Source organism: Montipora foliosa, chromosome 4 (assembly GCF_036669935.1).
Source record: "Montipora foliosa isolate CH-2021 chromosome 4, ASM3666993v2, whole genome shotgun sequence".
Classification (NCBI taxonomy): Eukaryota; Metazoa; Cnidaria; class Anthozoa; order Scleractinia; family Acroporidae; genus Montipora; species Montipora foliosa.
This window is the reverse complement of record NC_090872.1, coordinates 7,417,608-7,433,212: the sequence shown is the minus strand read 5'-3', so window position 1 is coordinate 7,433,212 and position 15,605 is coordinate 7,417,608. Positions and strand designations below refer to the sequence as shown.

General features: G+C 38.4%; 1 protein-coding gene across 1 annotated transcript; it reads left to right on the top strand.

Annotated features, from left to right (window-relative positions):
• Positions 1 to 931: 931 nt before the first annotated feature.
• On the top strand, positions 932 to 12,680 carry LOC137999687 (ankyrin repeat and SOCS box protein 5-like). Its single transcript, XM_068845541.1, has 3 exons — positions 932 to 1,593; positions 5,881 to 6,047; positions 10,600 to 12,680. Exons 1-3 carry the CDS (start codon positions 1,039 to 1,041, stop codon positions 10,961 to 10,963), a joined length of 1,086 nt encoding a protein of 361 aa, XP_068701642.1. The 5' UTR covers positions 932 to 1,038; the 3' UTR covers positions 10,964 to 12,680.
• Positions 12,681 to 15,605: the final 2,925 nt, after the last annotated feature.

Here is a 15,605-nt window from a genome sequence, read left to right as displayed (position 1 = left end):
TAATTGACCCCAGGGCATACAGCACGTCCTTGAAAAAGGAAGCCGAACGAACAAATACTAAAGCTTTGTCCACACCTGATCTAATATTTACGCCAAAGACACATTTACGTTCCACATAGTCAAGTGCTAGAAACTTTCAAACTACAATACGAACTGCATTCAGCGATGAAATTACTCAAACGTGCGCATGCCAAAGTCTAAAGCGTCACAAATCGCGACACCATTACGTTCAATTAGCAAAAAATAAATTAATACCCAAGTTGTTTCGATACTTTTCAAAACTAAGCTTATCGAGAGAGGTATCTTTCATTTTCGTCATACTTTAGCCAGACCTGTGAGTCAACTGGAATAAAGCTATTTATTTGCCCCGCTATCGAATGTCCTCGGGCGCCATCTTTGACACACGCTGAATAACCTATCAAAGGTTGGCGGTCCCAGCCACAAAGGAATAACAAGAGCTTTGGGGTGGGGTAATTTCACGCAATATTTACGTATAAACCTGACGAAAACAGATGCCGTGCGGGCGCAAGCGACTAATTTATCGCCGTAGATGGTTTGCATAACTCAAAAGAATATCTCGAATGTAAAAAAAGCCACAGTTCCGCGCGATTATGACTTTCATGTTTGCGCTCTATTTATAACCCGAGTCCCTCCCCGTGCTGAGAAACAACGACTACACCTCCCCCACCAACCAAAGACAAAGGTGTTGTTGCCATAAAGAAAACTTAATTATAAATGTCTTAAAAGTCAAAGAATTTCTGGTTTCGAACAAAGAGTAAGTGAGAAACGTGAAGAATAAAAATCTGATTTAGGATATTGGACATCGGACTCTTGATTTGACAGTATGTGTTTGTTGATGGAATAAAATGAGTCCGACCGTCTCCTCCCCTGTCAGGACACTGAATTGGTTTACCTCAAGGTACTCCGGTGAAAATAAACGCCAACAAACCAACGTAGAAAAAGGCTAGACAGACAGTATGTCTATCTGACATAAGGGTGAAGGGATTCCTCTTCATCACGTATTTCAAAAGGATAACGATGGGCAACGCTCCTTGTTCAAGGCGAGAACTTGAAGTCAGCCCTGAGGTTTTGGTGTGCAAACTGAAACGAGCCGCTTATAAAGGCTCAAAGAAGGACCTTCGCGAGTTACTCAAGGCTGGAGCTCCGATCGATGGTTGCCATAAATATGGGAAAACGGCACTGCACGAAGCCGTGAGGCACGGTCAGTTTAGATGCGTCGAAATTCTACTGAACTACCGCGCAAATGTTAATATAGCGACATACGATGGTTTAACTCCTCTCCACGAAGCGGCCGAACAAGGCTTCGTAGACTGCTTGATAGCTCTTATAAATCAAGGAGCAGACGTGAATGCCTCTACGCGAAGTCAGTGGACAGCGTTGCATTATGCAGCACGGAACGGACACAGGGACTGTTTAGATGTACTTTTACAACATGGGGCGAACGTAAATGCAACCGCAAATGGTGGCTGGAGACCTCTGCATACGGCAGTTCGTCATGGACATACAATGTGTGTTGAACTTTTACTGTTTTACAAGGCCGAAGTGGACCCGCCTCTGGTTCCATCTTGGAGGGTAAGATAAGCTCTGAATCTTTGTGTGACCGGCATTATCGAGCCTCTGTGATTTATTTTGATGTGGATGCTACATTCTTGCAGACTAACGCATCTGCACTTTTCATGTTTATAACCTCGCCGATACTTTTTGTGTTCAAGCCTCTCAGCTGGGGGGAGTCCGTCAAAACTGTAAATTTTAAAAGGAGAGAACATGTTCTTTACCGATACGAACTAACTTCCGAAAATCGCGAAATCTTAATAACATAAGGGGAATTTAATTTACAAACTTGATCGTGACACCAGAAAACACTAACTTATCGGAGATGTGAGTGCCTATCTAGCAAGCATATGCCAAGCTCTTTCCGTGATTTAGCGATTTCGAGCTTTGGGCCACCGTAATCTGGTAACCTTATAATTTTAATTGCAGTTACAGCACTTCTGTTTATGTTTTCAAAAGGTCGTATACTCCGCAGGAGATGCAAAATTCTCTCGGTATTTGACCACCTCAGCGGACCCAAAACATGAGAACAGCTTCTCTTTGCCTTTTCTAAAAATCTCAGCGTCGCTCTTCCGACCCGCTCAAATCTGTTATTTCAATGCAACATTTGACATCATTTTTTAGTTCATTTTTGGATCAAATCGTCTTGCGTTCCTCCAGCCGGCGTGCTAAAACGCATTTTTACCATCTTTTGAATGAAAAACACTCGGATGTTTTTCAGAGATGTTAGATTTTCATTTATCTGTATTTCCAGTCTGTAAGTCGTAAAGACATCAATCTACGTCTCCACAGAGTCTGTCCGTATTGGAGTTTCATTGTGTTTAGTGACAACTCGCACCAAATATAATCCGTCATATCTCGGGTCGGCGAAAACTTATAATAGGCTTAAGATTATTTTCTGTGGACCCCTTTTCGTCGGAGAATTTACAAATCTACGTTTATTCTGTGGGAAAATCTCGGAGATCGCAAGCAATTTCGAGCAAAGTCGTTTCGACTCGTCTGGCCTAGTCATGATATACACAGCGAACTCCGCGACGGCGACGGCGTGTTATTTATACTTCACTCAATTTATGGCTTTTCCTTCAGTATTTGGCGCTCTCTCTTCTCTTTTGATTAATGGCTGCCAGCCAATTGTATTCTGTTGAATCTCAAGGGTTTTTTTCAACGCATGACATCTGTCTAAGATTTCTGTCAAAATTGGATTTGCAATGTACTGTACGTTTACATGATGTTTTCCTAAATTTCGTGTTTGGATTCGATGTGTTGGACTGGGTTTTCGTTCATTGTGAAAGACTGAAAATTCTTCTTGATCGGCTGATTTGAGACCAAAAGCGTTTCAGCAAAGGTGGGGTTTTTTCAACCATTGGCGCTTTTGCAGACTAATAGCTAACACAAGAGCTTTCAAGTACTGATATTGCTGTGTTTTCTATTTCGGACATGTCGTGTTCATTACCGATGGTTTTTGTTTCGTTTCGTAATCACCAAGAGGCAGAAAGGGTTTGAGTCATCAGCAGACTCAAAGCCTTTCACATTCATCACAAAAGGACGGCAAGATTGTTATCTTGGAAGAGATAATAAATTTGCCTGCAATCGCATACGACTCTCCTTATCTCACACAGCGTCGAAATTATCCAAAAAATGCAGCCCCCTAGACAGCCTGTCCTAGATTTTTTGCCCTAACTATATATTTACTCATACGTTCGTGAGAGCTGTGCAAGCTCAAATTTAGCAACACGGTGAAATGATATTTTGGACAGTTAAAGATAACCAGGGCTGTGAAAAAACACTCCGTGTAACCTTTCGGCCCGGAGGACATAAGCACCCATGCATGGCTGATTGCTTTAACCCCCAAATTCTCAGGATTTTAATATTCAGGGGTCTTAAAGTTTTATCCCTCACTGAGGTCAATATTGCCTCTGGGATAAACCAAACTTTGCAGAGATTGGCTTGTTTTGAATGTATCTCTCTTGTTTAAGAATTTTCATGTTACTTAATCCTATCCATGTGTGATGGATGGTCAGTGATAAATTCAGTTAGTTTTCAGGGTGGAATTTTTTCATTCGAGAACCATCTGCCAGTCTTATAGCTGATACTCTTAGCTTCAATCTATATTCAACACCAGCATGTATAGACTCCAAATCATCAGTTTGTCAAATAGATCTATTCACTATTCCATTTTAACAAGCTGTGTGATTCATTTTTTCTTGATGGAGCTAACCTTCTTAAACACCCCTGGGGTGATATTAATTTCCCTCTCGCTTAACACAATGATATAATTGCCTCAAACACTTTCTCATGCTAGGATGTTAACTTTGTTTAGAAGTAGGCTCTGCAGTTGTTAGTGTTTATGCAGATTCCCTTTCGCTATCCTTTTGCCAAATCATTTTGTTGTCATATTTTACTAGAATGTTGAACTCTCTCCCTTTCGGATCATTTTACAATTTGTTCCTATGATAGGATTTTGACATGAAAGTTAATTAGTCCATTATTGATTTCAGAGACCCATAAAAACTTATTTGCTTTTCTCCCCCAAAATCCAGCTTAAATTTTTTTTTTGTATTTTACTTGTCTACTTCAGAGCTTTTTAATTCAATTTATTGGTGTTTTAAAATTTCACAGAGATCGCTGGAGCTCCTCATAAAAATCTTCCCTAAAATAAGTGTGTTTACTATGCAAAGTGTTGGCAATAAATCTCATGGTATGTTTGGTCTGGCTGCATGAGAACAGCTGGAAACAGGAACAAATAGTGCGAAGTACTTGTCTGTTTTTCCTTCTTTTCAATCCCTTGTATTTTAAAGCAAGGAAACAGTTTACCATTCACAGTGCAGCAAGATGGTCACTGTCATACTAGTATTTCAAGCATTGAAACCAATAGATTGAAATCTAAGCTATTATGTAGTGGTGATGACATTGTGTCATCAGTAACACTATTGTGAGAATATCATTTGCTTTCTGTTGGAAAAGGAACATGGCTATGCAGTTTCAAGTGTTTATTTATCCATGCCAAGGTTTTTTAATTGCCTGACCATGTGATGTCATTTTAAGAATTTTATAGTTACAGTTTGATAGGCGCCATTTCCGTTGCAGTATACAACATTTTAACTGGTTGAAAAATCTTATTTCTAACCATTTCACTAAACTGTGTCATATGCAAGAAAATATAGTCATTTTAAGTCATCCAAATGGTTAATCCCAAATGTGAAGTTAGCTTTATCCTGTTGAAGTCATAGTTTAATGCAATTAATTTAGCCAGTTAATGTCTTTGACTCGTTAATATTTGTTGCCTGCTGGTACACTTCCAAAGGCAGTCCAAGAGCTACCTTTTTACCTTTTAGATATGAATACTTATTTTAATAAGGAGGACTTTCATTTTGGACTTTCTTTAAAAGAAGAGGTTGAATAGAACTTGGAATGACTGCTTGAAAACCCTTTTTAATTGGAATGACAAAGATTGTCTTAGGCGCGCCATTTTGAAGGTTGCGGTTACAAAACAATATTATTGTTGCAAAATCTTGAGTGTTTGTGTTTGATGAACTCCCACATTCAAATGCCTCTTAGACAGATGTGTACAGGAAGTCTTTTTCTGATATCCACCACTTAGACTAACAGTTCTCAGCCTACAGAAAGACTCTTGTTGAAAGGCTCAAAGTGTGAAGTGTTGATCCCAATGGCCTCTACTCTGTCTTGACCTCTCTTAAGGATCATGGCCGGATTTGTATATTGTCTTTAGGCTGTGTGTTGGCACAACTGTGTAATTTTTAAGTTTTCGGAGTACAAGAAGCACTCTGCTGTGAAATTGCATACGTGATGCTATTTAACCCATTAACCTCAAGGATGGATGGCAGTTTTAGGCATAATTAACAGCCTCTTAGTCTTAAGCTGTGTTCTGATGATGTTTAATAATAATAATTATCATTATATCATTATTATTATTATTTGTGTTTATTAAAACCAAAAGGCAATTCCTTTACAAATCTCCCCTCAACGATAGTTTCCCTTGCCCCTTGGCAAGTCATTGCTTTTCATTTTTCTGCTTTCCAAGTCTATTTTTCTGTTTGACTGGAAACAAAACCCTCAATTTCCAATCGAATAACAAATTGTCCCTGATATATTGCAGTCATTTGGCTATTGTATCCTTCCCACTTAATGTGGAAAATACGCAAGCCATAAAGAAACAGTCCAGCCCTCTAACTAACCTAGGAATGGAGCAGGGATTTTCCTCCGATTCTATTAAGTAACAGTCCATGTGAGTATTATTTTTTCAAATGGGGCGGCTAAGTTTCTTGATAATTTAATTGATTTATCTAGATCCTTCAAGTACCCCTTCACCATGCTGCAGAATATGGACACCTGGCATGCTTAGAGGCTCTTCTGCGACAAGGGGCTGATGTTAATTCAAAAACAGCTGAGGGGTGGACAGCAATGCACTCTGCTGCTCTGTATGGAAGGACGTCGTGTGTTGAAGCTCTGATCAGGTAAAATACTGAAAAAAAAAAATATATTGAAGTTTAAATCCAAAACACATGATTACTGCCATAAATGTGAACCGTGATAGATGCCCATGGCATCCGTGTGAATGTCTGTAAATGAAAGTGAAACTTTCTGAAAGTGTTCCTGCTTTGGGTGGGTCGACAAGTCAAGTTGTTGACTTGTCGTTTTGGCACTCAGTCTATATCGACTGGCTGGTTAAATGTGTGATATTTTTATTCCAAGGTTATGGATTTCTGTGAAAAGTCATGAAAGTATTTGAGTTAGTAGAATAAATTTTGAATTTGTTTGAGCAAAAACACCTCATCTTTCAAAATGGGTGTTTGTTCATTTTGTAAAATCAAGACCAAGCAACTGCACCACAGTTGTCAAAGGTCAAGTCAAGTCAAGTCTAGTCAATTTTTATTTAAAGTCACACAGAAATAATAATTAATGCAAATTTACTGCTTAAAATATAAAACCACGAGATTGCAAAGGAAAAGAAATTTACAATAATTGTAGGTTCATTGTGCAGAGTATGGGACACCAAAATAATTCATGGAACTAACCGAGTAGGTGAACGAAAACAAGAAATATGAGTAGAAGGAATAGAGATGCAAAATAATTGTTTTAGATAAAAGGTATTACTTCATTAATTAAATACCATTTAAAGATAATATAATCGTGAAACAATTAGGAATCAATAATAGTAGTATAACCATTAGCACGGAATTTTTGATATATTGATGAAAACTGGAAAATGGCTTGATTTTCTTAATATCAATGGATAAAGAATTCCAAAGTTTTGGACCAGTGTAACTGAGAGAACGAATGCCGTATTGAGTGGTATGAACAGATGTAACAAACAGATTATCAATCTGTGATTGATGCGTATTATATGAATGAATAGAAGATATGCATTTGAGTATAGAAAATGTTCTATATAAATTCATCACCATTACCGTTACTGCGTTAAAAAAAGTAACAATATTTTTATCTTTCATGGCAGTTTTTAATTCCCTCTCCAACTTTTTAACCTTGGTTGCCATTTTTCACACATTATGTTTGGTGTATTGTTTTCCGAAACAACACACTGTGCTCTCAAAAGTCACCCGTGACATTTCAGCTCTTTGATTATCTTGTTTAGACTTAAATCATTTGTTTGTGAAGTAAAATCCTTCTGACAAGACTTGCTGTCTTGGACTGTTTTCTCAATTTTTTTCTCTTGTTTTTTCCACTTTATGTGTATGAGAAGGCATTAGCTCCACTGACTTCTCCATTCCTATAGGCTCAAATATCATTCCACTTGAATTTACTTAGGTACTTTAGAAACAGAATTACCAATTGAATTTATTTCAAGTGGCCACAAGATTTGTTTTATTATCGTCTTTCAGTGACTGACTGTTGGTGGCCATGGCCAAAGGTATTCCCATCCATAAAATACTACTTTGTCTCTTGACTGGAGGCATGCAGTCTGCATGTGATTTTGTGGTGTTAACTAGTGATGTCACTTCCAGTGGAGGCACGGTGTCCAATGGAAACGGCAATGCGAAATATGAGAATTCTTATTGCACCGTCTCTTTCCTTTACATGCTTGAATAATAATTATTGATTTCTTCCCTGCCTCACCCATGTAGGATTCTGTATAATGGTCTCTACTCCTCTTCCCTTGGCATATTGTTAAGTATCTTTAAGATGTGTTGCAGAACCACTGTGTCAAGGTGTTGAAGATTACTCTTGGTCAATTCTTGCAAATGCCGTCTTAGACAAGCCAATTCTTGCCTCACAACCACATTAGAAAAGCCTTATTACCAAAGTCCAGCCTTTTAAGGTCTCCTTGATGAACTTATCATTCTTATCCATGGTGTGTTTCTACTTTGCATTTTACTTATATCTGTGGTAGCTTGTCTGCTTAACAGTGATTTACAAAATTGAGGAAATCTGAATAAATAGTCATTGCCTTTAAAGGAAAGGGTTTGAGAAAAGTTTTGTGCATTTGATAATGCTTCCTTGATTTCTGATCTGCACTGGTTAACCCTCAAAGGAAAGGAGTTAAAAAAGAAGTCCTTATGTTATTAATATTTGAATGGACGTGATTCCAAAATGGCGTATGTAGGTTGTGACGTCAGGAACGGTTATGTGTGACCAAGAGATGTTTTAAATTTTGGAGCTGTTTTATTTGCTGCAAAATAATAAATCTTCTGAAAAGCTAAAAGAACTGATTTGTTTAATAGAAACTGGTGTCATTAGTGAAAAACCTAGGATGTGATGTCAAAAAAGATTTTGGTTTTGAATTGCTGTGAGGTAGCTTAAAAGCAGCTTCCTTAATCTTCCTGTTTCATTGGAAATGCTTAAGAATAAATCTGTTGATAATGCTCACGAAATGCAATTTGGGTCTTAAAAGATGCCTTTTTAAGTCAACTAAGCTTGGCCTCGTATCCATAAATATGAAAAGCTTGTCAAGAACTTGCTTAAGAAGAATTAAGAATCCACCAGGATGCTCTATGACACATGTATGTCTGTCAAGTGAACTGAATTTTCTAATTGTTACTACCTTTTCAAAGAAACTTGGTACATTCACAAATCAACTTTTTTTAGTCTCATTTTTCTTTGCTTGACTACACACAGTGCATGATGGAATGTAGACATAAGCCTCTTATCTATATTGTTTCAAATACCTCTTTTGATCATGCAATCATCTGACCCAAACATTTTGGCTATTGTGCGCTTTGTCTTGGTTTCCTTTCTCGTGAAAATGCCATTATCTATTCACTGTTTTTACTTTTCTGATTTTTCTGAATAAATTTGGATACAAAGACAGTTATTTGCAAAGGTACTTTCTTTTGTCAATCCCTAAATCATTGCAAAGTGATTTCACGATGGACAAGATTTGCCTTTGAAAACGTAAAACTTAAACGTTATTTTGCAGACTTTCTTTATGTCCTCGTATCATGAACATATAATTCCTAAAGACAGACAATAGTGAGCAGTAGTTTTAATCAGGTGCTGTGATGTTGGTCAAGATTTTAAACCCTACCAGTTTCTCAAACCTTTCAATGGCTGACTAAATACGACAGTCAGAGTGAACACTTCTGAACAAGTACTTCCCTTTTGTTCAGTTTATTCTGCCATACAAATTGTGGATAGGTTTTGAATCTGGGGGTAAAGATGAAGAAAAAGGTCAAATTTAAGGTCATCAAGAAGGTGATTCTTCACATGCACTCGCTTTTTTTCTGCTCTTGTTTCAGCTGAGTATTTGAAGCACACTACACACTGCTTTTTTTAGAGTTGGGCAAAAGGGTGAACTGAGCTTTGCAAGCAGATAAAATTTAAATTTAGGTGACATTAAAGCCTGGCTTTGCAGGAGGTAGATAACGTGGCTATATCCATGTAGCTAAACGATATATCTCTGGCAAAGAAGGACTTAAATAATATCAGTACAAATTTTCTCTTGTCGAGTGTTACATCTGTGCAAGCAAATACATTAAGTTCTACATAGCCAGTATGGGGGGAAGACACTTGCCCCCAGTGATTTAGTTGCATTTGTTTCAAGAATTGAAAAGAATGATTCTTTTTTGTTGTGTAAGATTGGATAACTTAGTTGATGAAAAGACCTATTGTAGCTTACAATAGTGTGCCAATGAGAATAATGTTTTGTGGTCATGTTGCTGCTGGAAGTGGAGTAGACAGCAGTGCAGTTCATTTCGTGTTGTTTTACCATTTACTGGCCCCTTCTTGCTATGCAACTTAACAACTTACTTTTAAGGACGGTGCCTACTAATTCAAATGTATTTTTGCCCTGATTCATGATTATGCAGGAAAGGTAGATCTTAACAAGTGTTATTGAAATACAAAAAGACAATTGGGGGTAACCACGCATTTTTCAAAGATAATTCATGAACAATATTTTTAAAAAGCTGTAAAATACAAAGCAATGTATGGCGTTCTTTCTAAATTTGAAAATTAATTATCTCTAAAGAATGCATGGTTACCCACAATTTTCTTTTTGGATACCAAGAGTACTTACGAAGATCTACTTTCTCTGCATAGTTTTAAACCGCGCAAAGATATCCCTGCATACTAGTAAGCATCAGCGATAGGAAATTTGAGTATCTGGAGATGCTCAGAACGTATGCGCAATAACAATAGTAGGCACCGTCCTTAAACAACACAAACCAAAGCTTTGTGACAAAAAATAACAATGTCAAGTGTACATAACTAAAGTTACAAACAACCGTATTCAGGGTGTGCGCAAATGTTCTGACCATTCGAACTGACTTGGGAAGAAATTGAAAGGACCAATAATAATTACTATTTGTGATCTGTAGCATTTTGTCATTGGCAGGTTTTTCACCAGCAATGCGTCATTTATTGAAGATGCATGTTGTTTTCAAATGTAATTTGTGTCCATTGTCAAAAATTCAGTCAACTCTTTACACAAAGTGGACGTGATACAAAAATCCCGAAACCTTCACAATTTTTCACTGTCCTCTTCCATTGTTAGAGAGATTAATAATTTCATAAGAATTTGTCACTAATGATAGAAAACATCTTTCATAGATATGGTGCTGATGTGGATGCCACAACAGTATGCATCACACAAGGGACATCATACAATGACACACCATTGCATCTTGCAGCAAGACACAGCCATAAAATGTGTATTAAAAAACTTATTCAGGCAAACGCAAACTTGTGGATCAAAAATTGCTTGGGACTTACGGCTGAAAGATTTGTCACTGATTTAAGACTTAGAGACTGGATGGAGAATATTCAAAGACGGCCACGGACGCTGCAACTTCAGTGTTCTGCAGCAATAAGAAACTATCTCAAACCAGATAAGACGAAAAATGCCATGAAACTTCCACTTCCTGTGCATCTTCTGCGTCAAGTATTGTTTGAGCAAGATATCAAGATTGTATAGCATCAGATTAATCATATCACATTATTATTATTATTATTATTATTATTATTATTATTATTATTATTATTATTATTATTATTATTATTATTATTATGTTTTAATTAGTTCTCTATACTACCAATATGTGGAGCCCTGGGTTTTGGCGACAGGTTTCAGTGCAAAGATGATTGCTTCTGCCTTTGGTGAAGGAGTATTATGAATGACAGCTCTGAGAAAATAGGGACATCAAGTTAATGAAAAAGATTATTAATTTTTCTTCTAATCAATTGATTCATACTGGAGCTCAGACTGTCATTTGGCAAGGACAATCTGTTTCTGGGATTGGTTTGCAATTGGGTGGGCTGGTTGTCTGTTTTAAAGCTTTGTGCTCAGTTGCCTGGCCTTGATGTAAAATTATCTTGTTTGATTAAAGCTTCACCGCATTTTTATGGAAGTCCCTTTGTTTTTTTTATGTACATAGGAAAAGTACAGAGATTTGTTCTTAAGAAGAGTTGTTCTAAGATCCTCGTTACCAAGTATTAAAAGGCCAGGTAGTTGAGCTACAACCGTCAAGGAAAATGGAAAAGATTTGTTTAAATGAACAATGACTTATTGAAGCAACTGCCTGTAATGTGTAGCCCAAGATTTCACCGACATTTCACAGATAGGTTACCAAAAGACACAGATGAATGATGTTGGCTTTGTAATGGCCATATTTGTATTTGCGACTCAAGATTGTTGGCAGTTTTGATACAGTTGACTGAATAAGCTGTTGTTCATTTTTACAAATGAGCGCGACTGAGGAATCCGTCGTTCAAAAATTTTTTATACCAATGTACGAGTTATGGCAAGTTTGAGGTCGGTGGGGACAAGGTATAAAGAAATTTGATGTAGGGTTAAAAAAATCACTTTCAGTAAGTGTAAATTTCAAGTTACTTAAGTTTCTAGTACTGTGAATCAGAAGTATTTTACACCCTGGTTCCCAAGGTTTGCTAAGAAACTCTGAGAACCTGGTTGTCAAACTTTACACAAATAGTGATTTTCCCAACTTTCTTATGCTAAATATCTTCAAACTGATATAATTTCTTTGCGTTCTGTTGCCATACCGTGAGTCGGTGTTCGTGAGAAGGCTCCTTAACTGTTTTTTAAGGGTAATCTCAGTTCACGTTCTTGAAGCAAGAAATCGTATCGTAATAATTTCCCTATGGCTGGGTAGCCCATTCGGTTTCTGTTTCTTGCTTAGTATTCCTGTGAATTTCTGGAATCGTTTTGTTAAGTCCAAAACAATTTGGAAGTTGATGCGGGCACATGGCGGATTCTGTGTAACGAAACAAAAACATACAGTAGCCTTCGTGCCCTTGATTTTTGCTAGGCCAAGTGATTGTTGAAAAAATTTAAAACCATCTAAGCCTATCAGAGGTCAATGCTAAACCAATACTGCCGTGCCTATGGTATGAGCTTGGTTTTGACTGCTTCATGTTATTGAGTACCTGTCAGGGATTTTGCAAGCAATTCTTTCGAGGGCTATAAGCACATACAGTCCCAAGCTGAAGATTTCGGTGCACCTTGCCTCTTTCTCAAATCTTTGGGTGTTTTACCTCGCCAACGTGGACGGATTGGCGTTTGTAACGTTTTCATACATTTGATATACGTCGCTTGTGAAATAAATATGTCTCTATTACTGAGAGACGAAGATGAAAATTATTAAATTGGTTCGAATAAAGCAAAAAGAAACTTACTTTGGGTTGTTCCTAAATGTGTGGAATTTCTTGGCCCACGGCAGTAACAATATTATCCCAAGACATGCAGATAAGGACCGTTGTTCTCAAATCCATGACAAAAACGCTGCGTCTAAATGTTTGGTGGCCGGTTGAGGTTCTGACGGCCCGTCCACAGTAATGCGTTTTCGAAAACCTGCGTTTCCGAAAACCTCCGTTTTTGTGTGACCTTCCACACTTAAACGATCGAAAAGGGACGTATAGTTATCCGGAGGAGGTCCACGAAAACGGAGATTTTCGAATACGCTTTTGAAACACTTTTGAAAGACTTTTGAAAACGGAGTTGCGTACCCCCTGCATCCTCCCCCTAGGTCCGCCCCCGCCCCCCCCCCCTTCAAGAACGGGGATGTGTATTCCAACAAGTGTGAGGCGAGTGTTGTAGGTTAAATTATTCGCCCGCCTTCGTCTCTGTAGAGTACAAAAAGATCGGGAAATACCAAAAAAGAAGGAAAAAAACTCAAACCCTTTTAAATTTTAGGTGCTTGCTGCAGAGTAGTTTTAACTGTAAAGTAGTTTTCTGGGAAAACTTGAAGGAAAAAAAATTGTGGAGTAAACCGTCACGAGGCATGGCACCACCCAACTCATTGATGCATGTATACCGCCACGCGCTACCTAGTACCATTCCTCCACCACCTAGCTGATGACGACATGGAATCTTTACTGAAGTCATTGTTTTCATTTTGTCTCATGCTAACAAAAGGCTAGTCTCCCTCGCAGCCGTTTTTAGTCTCGTCACGCAACGGAGGAGCGTTGCGTGACGAGACTAAAAACGGCTGCGAGGGAGACTAACAAAAGGCATCATGCTTTTTCAAAAATTGACTTCAAAAGGTAAAAGAACGTCTTAAAGTTACAGTAGTTAAATATCCAATTGTAACTGAGCCGTTTAGCTTCGATACCGAGCGAGTTACATTATTAGCCTTCAAAAACTGATAAAACCTTGGGTGGCAAAAGTGCTCAAAAGCCCATACATTCTTTGTAAAATTTCGAATTTTCAAAGCGCCATTGAAGTTTCAGAGATAGCTCATTCACATGATTTTTGGCAGATAGATTACAATCTCGTTCCCAGGACCTCTCCCTGCCCAGGAGCCAAGAGAGAGCTCCTGGGAACGAGATAGGATAGATGCCTGTTCTAAAGAGGCAAAAAATGTAAACGAAGATTCCCCTATTAGTGCTATTTGATATAGATTTTCAAAACATGATGGTCATTCAGTGAACCGAAAAAGAAAATTAGGTTCTCACACACGAGTTAATCAACCACCATAAAGAAGATTCAGGAATCAATTCGCTCTGACGGAGGGCTAACGCTCAAAACGTCAGCTCACAAGCTCAGGTAAATGAAGGCCAGGGCACAGATCCATTAACTATTGATCCATCAGTTTTATATAACGCGAAATAACTTTGAGACATCGTTAGCAGCAATAAGATGTGAAACTTTAACTGCTATATAGGATGATATATTATCACGTGACGTGTCAAAGTTATTTTTAGCACAGAAATCTTCTTGGCTAAACGGCAACACTTCTTATCATTTTCTGGTGGCTAGATTTACCTTTATGATGTTAACATTGTTGGGTACATCATTTCTGTGCTTGGACATTTCAACATAATTTTAAAAACTAAATATTTTAAGCAAGAGCCGATACAACGTAGATTTGATTTTAATAGTGATCCAACGTACACAGACAGGAAAATTGTCCACGGTTGCTTGCTTCAAAACTCTTTTATTTTAAATCACTTTCCACAAGGGACTGGGCACTAGTACAAAATGCCGTATATTGCCAAAACCAGACATACTTAACAAAGGCCAAGCACAGTTCGTTTTCTTTTATCACAATGACTAGTCTAATAGTAGCGAAGTGAAATAAATGTTAGCATATATAGTTGACGTTTTTTATTTTGAGTTCTGTGGCCGCAACAAGTCACGTGAACTCATTTGCGTACGTCCTCCACATCAATATAAAAAAAAAATTGTGACGTTATTAGTCTGCGAAAGTCCTAGGTTGTTATAGCCAAACCTTCAGAAGTTAGACCACCCCCTTGTTTTTTTTGTGAAATTATTTGGGACCAGTGGCCCGTTTCTCGAAAGTCCCGAAACTTACGGGCCACTTTCGGATGTCACAATTCCCTCTGTATCTCAAGAACGGAGAGGATTTAAATAGTCAAACCTCACTGTCAGTTTGCTTTTTGTAACCTTGAAAACATCTTAGAAGATCGGCTTTCCTGAACAAGTGGTTGACAGGCTTGCAAATGGATTTTCGGGACTTTCGGGAAACGGGCCCCAGGTTGGGGCCCATTCTTTATATTTATTTGAGAGAGTGAATTAGACAAGAGTGTTCTTGCGGCAAGGGTTGGCTCCCAAGCACAGTCACTAACAATTGCAATAACATGTGGTCGTTCATTGCCTCTCTCGTCAATAAATACCACCAGCTACGCAGGCTGGGTTTTATCCAACGATACCCTTCCAGCAGAAGTATCTTTTCTTTTGCGTTCGCTGGGCTGACGAGTACGCGAAAAGAGACCGCTGCCGTGGGTCCAAATTCACTGTCTCGAGCATGCACAACAGTTACTTAGCGACCGGATCCCTACGTCATTCTTCATGTTGTGTGGGCTTACTTAACAACAGCGGACTAACTGAAAAGGAATGCGCGGGACATAGTGGGCTCAACTCACAGTCAGCAAACATATTATGGGGCATGAGTCCAATTCGGTAAACGAAGCACAAGTCAGAAGAGCGCTAGAGTCGCTTAATACGAGGAAAGCAACTGGGTGTGACAATCTGCCAGCTAGGGTACTGAAGCCCGGTGCGGCAAAGCTCGCTCTACAATTGGCGATTACAATTTTAGCCCGCAAACGCTGGGAAGTGAACAGCACTTGTTAGCATATAC

Excerpts from the sequence above, each read along its gene's own strand:
- LOC137999687 (XM_068845541.1), top strand. The coding sequence starts at position 1,039 with ATGGGCAACGCTCCTTGTTCAAGGCGAGAACTTGAAGTCAGCCCTGAG. Across the intron at positions 1,594-5,880 it reads CTCTGGTTCCATCTTGGAGG|ATCCTTCAAGTACCCCTTCA; the intron begins GTAAGATAAGCT and ends TGATTTATCTAG. Across the intron at positions 6,048-10,599 it reads TGTGTTGAAGCTCTGATCAG|ATATGGTGCTGATGTGGATG; the intron begins GTAAAATACTGA and ends CATCTTTCATAG.